The 5,361-nt window shown below is 48.5% G+C and overlaps 1 protein-coding gene across 6 annotated transcripts in view; it reads left to right on the forward strand.

Annotated features, from left to right (window-relative positions):
- The window catches only part of TTC23 (tetratricopeptide repeat domain 23), a 46,863-nt gene that overhangs the window by 23,042 nt on the left and 18,460 nt on the right, over positions 1–5,361 (forward strand). For all 6 annotated transcript variants that reach the window (XM_014592762.2, XM_014592761.2, XM_014592760.2 and 3 more), the window contains exon 7: positions 1,824–1,929. In XM_014592762.2, coding sequence (XP_014448248.1) covers positions 1,824–1,929 — 106 coding nt within the window. The remainder of the gene's footprint in view (positions 1–1,823; positions 1,930–5,361) is intronic.

The raw sequence follows: 5,361 nt of genomic DNA on the forward strand, positions 1-5,361 counted from the left end.
GCGCACGCGCTAGAGCGAAAAACTCTGCAAAAAAAAAAAAAAGACTCAGATCTGAAGGTTTGCTTTCTCACTTTTCTTTTCTCTCTGTCTCTTTCTGGTTAGATTAAAAAAAAATAATATTAATAATGATGAATGCAATTAAATAAAATATTTCTTAAAACAAAGAAATATCTGGGGCCGGCAGGTAGCTTGGTGGTTAAGGGCGCTGGACTCCCACATGGCCGACCGTGGTTCATGTCCCGGACCTGGCGGCTTGCTTTTTCACTTTCCCTCTCTCTCTCACCTTGTCTCACTCTTCTCTGGTTCAATTAAAAATAAATAAATAAAGTTAAGGGCCGGCAGGTGGCGTGGTGGCTAAGGATGCTGGGTTCCCACATGGCCGACCATGGTTCAAGTTTCAGACCTGGTGGCTTTCTTTCTCACTTTCTCTTCTCTCTCTCTCTCTCTCTGCCCCCCTCTCTAGTCAAATTAAAATAAATAAATAAATAAAGTTAAATAAAATAATTAAAAAGAAATAAAATGATTCTTTTAAAAAAAAAATGCTCATGGGATCTAGAAAGTGTGCCCTGAAGCCTTCAGGGGATCTGAATTTATGGCAAGCTTTTCATGACCTCAGCGTTTTTCTAGGTTGAGATGCTAATATAAGCAAACATTTATTATTCATTATTCGTTTTGGAAACTCAGTCCCTGATCTAATTTATGATTTGCTGTTCATGAAGCTTTTAAAAACCATATGCTTGCAGAGAGGCAGATGGAGGGGGACACTTGTGATGTTTAAAACCTGCAAACTGAGCATCGCGTTTATTCAGTAAAATTCAACCCAGCACGGTTTAATTTAGGTCAGTCCTATTCGATTAATGTTTTATTTTTATTTTTCAGTTTTGCCATAGAGCATGCACTCACCAGAGAGACAGAAGGGGGTGGGCGAATAAGAAACTACCCCCAAAGGAAGTTGGCCATACCACAATCCCTTCTCCTCTCAGGATTTTGGGCATGAACACACACGTGCCTGGTGTGAGTTTCGAGTCACCAGATCCAAGATTCAAACCATGCACTTGGCCATGTACAATCCAGTCGTCTTCACCATCCCACTACCTGTGGATCCAAGGATCACAGACTTCTTTTTTCATTTGAGAATTTTTTTGCTATAGGGTACCGTTCACTCGCTGGAGAGACAGAGAGACAGAAAGTGAGAAATCACCCCCCCGGGGGCGATGGCCACACCACAATCCCTTCTCCTCCATTCTCCTCTCGGGATCTTGTTTTTGTTTTTGTTTTTTTCTTTCTTTTTCTTTTCTTTTCTTTTTTTTTGGAGAGTTTTTTGCTATAAGGTGCGTACGCTTGCCAGAAAGACAGAGAGAAACAGAGACACAGAAAACCAGAAATAACCCCCTAGGGGGAATGGCCATGCCGCAATCCCTTCTCCTCCATTCTCCTCTGGGATCTTGGATGCACACAAACATGTGCCCAGGGTGAGTTTTAAGCCACCGGGTCCGGGACACGAACTGCAGTCGACTACATGGGAGTCCAGCGACATAGCCATTACGCTAACTGCTGGTCCCAAGATCACAGACTTTTAGATGATTGTTAATGACAGGCCCTGGTGAAAGCACCGAGCCACCTGGACTGAGTGTCCTGCATTTACTCTGAGTGCTTTTAAAGCCCAGCTCCCCCCTAAGAGTGGCCGGTGCTTGCACATAAATCATGTCTTCCAGCTTGCCCGAAGGTCCCTGGGACTTCTGCTTATCTCTGCAAGGACAGTGTGTTCTCTGTCGCTGTGGCCAAACATGTCAACAACCCGTTTCCTCTCTCTGTGGAGACAGGCACATCAAATCGTGTCGAGTAGAAACCCTTCTCAAGAAGAGGCCGCAGACTCCGCGCTCTCTGTCGCCCGCGCTGCCGCTGCGTCTGGAAGGCCCGAGGACCGCGGTGAGAGTAGTCCTCCCTCCTCGGATCCCTGGGGCGTCGGGGTCTAAACCAGCTGCCTTGGGGGCGGGGTACCCGGGTGATGGCGTGTGACGCAGGCCCCGGGGAGCCCGCGTGATTTATCTGATCACTGTAGTCAGGCTCTTTGCTGGTTTTCTGTCCCCCCAACCCTCCTCTAAGCTGTCACTCTCGCATCCGGCTAATCTCCATCCAAACATAGCTAGTAAGAGCCCAGAGGATCCGTGTTGGGCTTACGGGGAAATCGGATCTATTTTTAAAGATTGTTGTAGAGCTGCCATGGCAACAGCCCTGGCCTCGGGGAGGCTGACCAGCCTCCGGACCCTCTCCAAGCTGGGCTTTAATCAGGGTAAACTCAGACGGCTTCTGTATTTCAGAAGGAAGTTGCCAGTTAGGATCCTTTGATGTTTCTTGCTTTTCTTTCTCTTTCTCTTTCTTTCTTTCTTTTTTTTTTTTTTAGGATGTCTTTATTTTATTTGCTATTAATATTTTTAAATTTGACCAAAGAGGGAGAAAGTGAGAAAGCAAAGCTGTCAGGTCCAGGACTTGAACCACAGTTGGCTATGTGGGGGTCCAGCGCCTTAACCACCATGCCCCTTATATGATTTTTCTTATCTCTTCACCATGAGTAGAAGGGGAGCTTTGGGGGTCCTTTAATCCACCATCCTGGGCTCAGAGTGTATAATCAGCAGAAAACACATATGTTAGTGATTTGGGGGGGTTAGAATATTCAGAAACAGAGACCAGCAGTTAGCGTAAGGGCTATGTTGCTGGACTCCCACGTAGTCGACTGCAGTTTGAGTCCCGGACCCAGTGGCTTAAACTCACGCCGGGCGCGTGTGCGTGCATGCCCAAGATCCCGAGAGGAGAATGGAGGAGAAGGGATTGCGGCGTGGCCATCCCCTCTGGGGGGTGATTTCTCGCTTTCTGTCTCTCTGTCTCTCTCTGTCTTTCTGGCGAGCGCACGCACACTATAGCCAAAAAAGAACCTCTCCAGAAAAAATAAAAAAAAGAATATTTACAAACAGGGGCCGGCAGGTGGCACGGTGGTTAAAGGCACTGGACTCCCACATGGCTGACCATGGTTCAAGTCTTGGACCTGGTGGCTTGCTTTCTCACTTCCTCTCTATCTCTGTCTCTCTCTGATCCAACTGGAAAATAATAATGATAATAATAATAAATAAAGATAAATAAAGTAATTCTTTTTTAAAAAAAGATTATTAAGAAACAGAATATTCTCTTTACAACTCATCAAGAAGCCTTAGGAATGCGTGCTGAGATACCAGATAAAATTAATTATGTGCTGAGCGAAATAAGCTTCACTGTGCCAAAAGGCATACAATCAGTGTCTGGAAGGCTCGGTGTTGGTTCCGGAAGCAGGAGGCAGGCCAAGATGGAGAGGGTGGTACGGGAGAGAAGATGAAGGAAGCCCCAGTGAGCGGCCTGGTCTGTAAAGATCCACAACTAGGTGAGGAGGGCCGGTCCACAGAGGGGCTGGCGGGTTTGGGGGGATACTTGAAATCTATGCAGGGCGCACGTGTGTGCATGCCCAGAATCCCAAGAGGAAAATGGAGGATAAGGGGCCATGCAGTGCGGCCATCCTTCCTGGGGGGCAATTTCTCACTTTCTGTCTCTTTATCTCTCGGGCAAGTACATGCACCCTGTAGCAAACATCTCTCTCTTTAAAAAAAAAAAAAAAAGAGAGAGAGAGAGAGAGAGAATGCAGGAAGACTGGGCCAGCAAGCAGGTGGCGTGGTGGTGGCGTGGTGGTGAAGGCGCTAGACTCCCGTATGACATAGATTCCCAGAGTTCAAGCCCTGGACCCAGTTGTGTGAGAAATCACGCCATCACATATGCGTGTGTGCCCAGAGTCTTGAGAGAATGGAGGAGAGGGGATTGTGGCATGGTCATCCTCCACTTCCCCCAGGGGGAGGGTAATTTCTCTTTCTCCTCTCTCTCTGTCTCTCTCTGTCTCTCTCTCGTGAGTGCACATGCCCTATGGCAAAAACCTAAAATAAAACTTAGTAGGCATAGGGACCAGCAGTTAGCATAATGGCTATGTCACTGAACTCCCATGTAGCCAACCGCGGTTCGAGTCCGGGACCTGGTGGCTTAAACTCACACCGGGCACATGTGCATGCATGCCCAAGATCCTGAGAGGAGAATGGAGGAGAAGGGATTGCAGCATGGCCATCCCACCTGGGGGGGTAATTTCTTGCTTTCTGTCTCTCTGACTGTCTCTGTCTCTCCACTGAGTGCACACACCCTATAGCAAAAATCTCTCTTTAAAAAAAATCCTTTCATGAGCGGCTCCCTTGAGGATTCTCGGTAGCCTGGTGCGTGCCGGCCGAATGCCCATTGAAGGCATTGCTTTCTAACAAACCCAGCGCCCCTGGCCAGGGAACCAGTTTCGGGCTCCCTCTTCCAGCTAATCCCTGTGCCTTCTTCACATTCCTTATGCAGACAAAACGATCCTGGAAGTCTTGAAGGCCCGCGATTGCACAAAGATTCCCAATTCAGGCTCCTGGAATGTCACTAACCTGAACCTGGCCAGCTTCCCGGAGCAGCCATAGACAAACTTGGTATTAAAGAGTTCTCGCAACCCTGCTAAGTGTTCAGGCCACTGGCCTGTTTATAATTCTCCTCCTAAATGATGTTAAAATGCAATGGTCCAAAGCCAAGGGCATTTCAGTATAAACCGTGGAGCGGCAGATTCTCCCCTTGAGAGCATAGGCAGCCTTGTTTGGAAGTGGCTCTGGCTGCAGCCTGAGCTCCAGTGGACCAGTGAGGTTTGCAGGGCCCCGTGGCGGCTGATACAGTAGGCCCTGCCCACTCGGAGCCTGGGGGTGGGCAGGAACTGGGGTCCCTGACAGTGGATTCTCAGGATAGAATTCCCTCTGCACAAACAGGCCAGTTTCCCTGGAACCCCCGGTCATAGCCTCGCCTACATCCACACCGTAGACCTGAAAAATCTCAGTGTCTGAAGCAAAGCACATCTCTTGCCTAAGTCTCCTCATTTTTTAGTATTTTTTGCCATAGAACAAGTGTGCCCACCAGAGAGAGACAGAGACAGAGAGAGGGAAAGTGAGAACTCAACCCCCGGGGGGGATGGCCACGCCTCAATCCTTTTTCCTCCATTCTCCTCTCGGGATTTTGGACACGCACATGCGCACCCAGAGTGTTTTTCAAGTCACCGGGTCTGGGACTCAAACTGCAGAGTCAAGCATGTGGGGTCCAGGACCTTAACCACTATGCCACCTGCTGCTGGCTCCCAGTCGTTGTCATCTTCTTTTTTTTTTGAGAGAGAGATTTGTGGTATAGGGCACGTGCACTCATTGGAGAGACAGAGAGACAGAAAGCGAGAAATCACCCCCCAGGAGGGATGGCCACACCGCAATCCCTTCTCCTCCATTCTCC

The sequence above is a fragment of the Tupaia chinensis genome, unplaced genomic scaffold (assembly GCF_000334495.1).
Source record: "Tupaia chinensis unplaced genomic scaffold, TupChi_1.0 Scaffold138490_1, whole genome shotgun sequence".
NCBI classification, from domain to species: domain Eukaryota; kingdom Metazoa; phylum Chordata; class Mammalia; order Scandentia; family Tupaiidae; genus Tupaia; species Tupaia belangeri.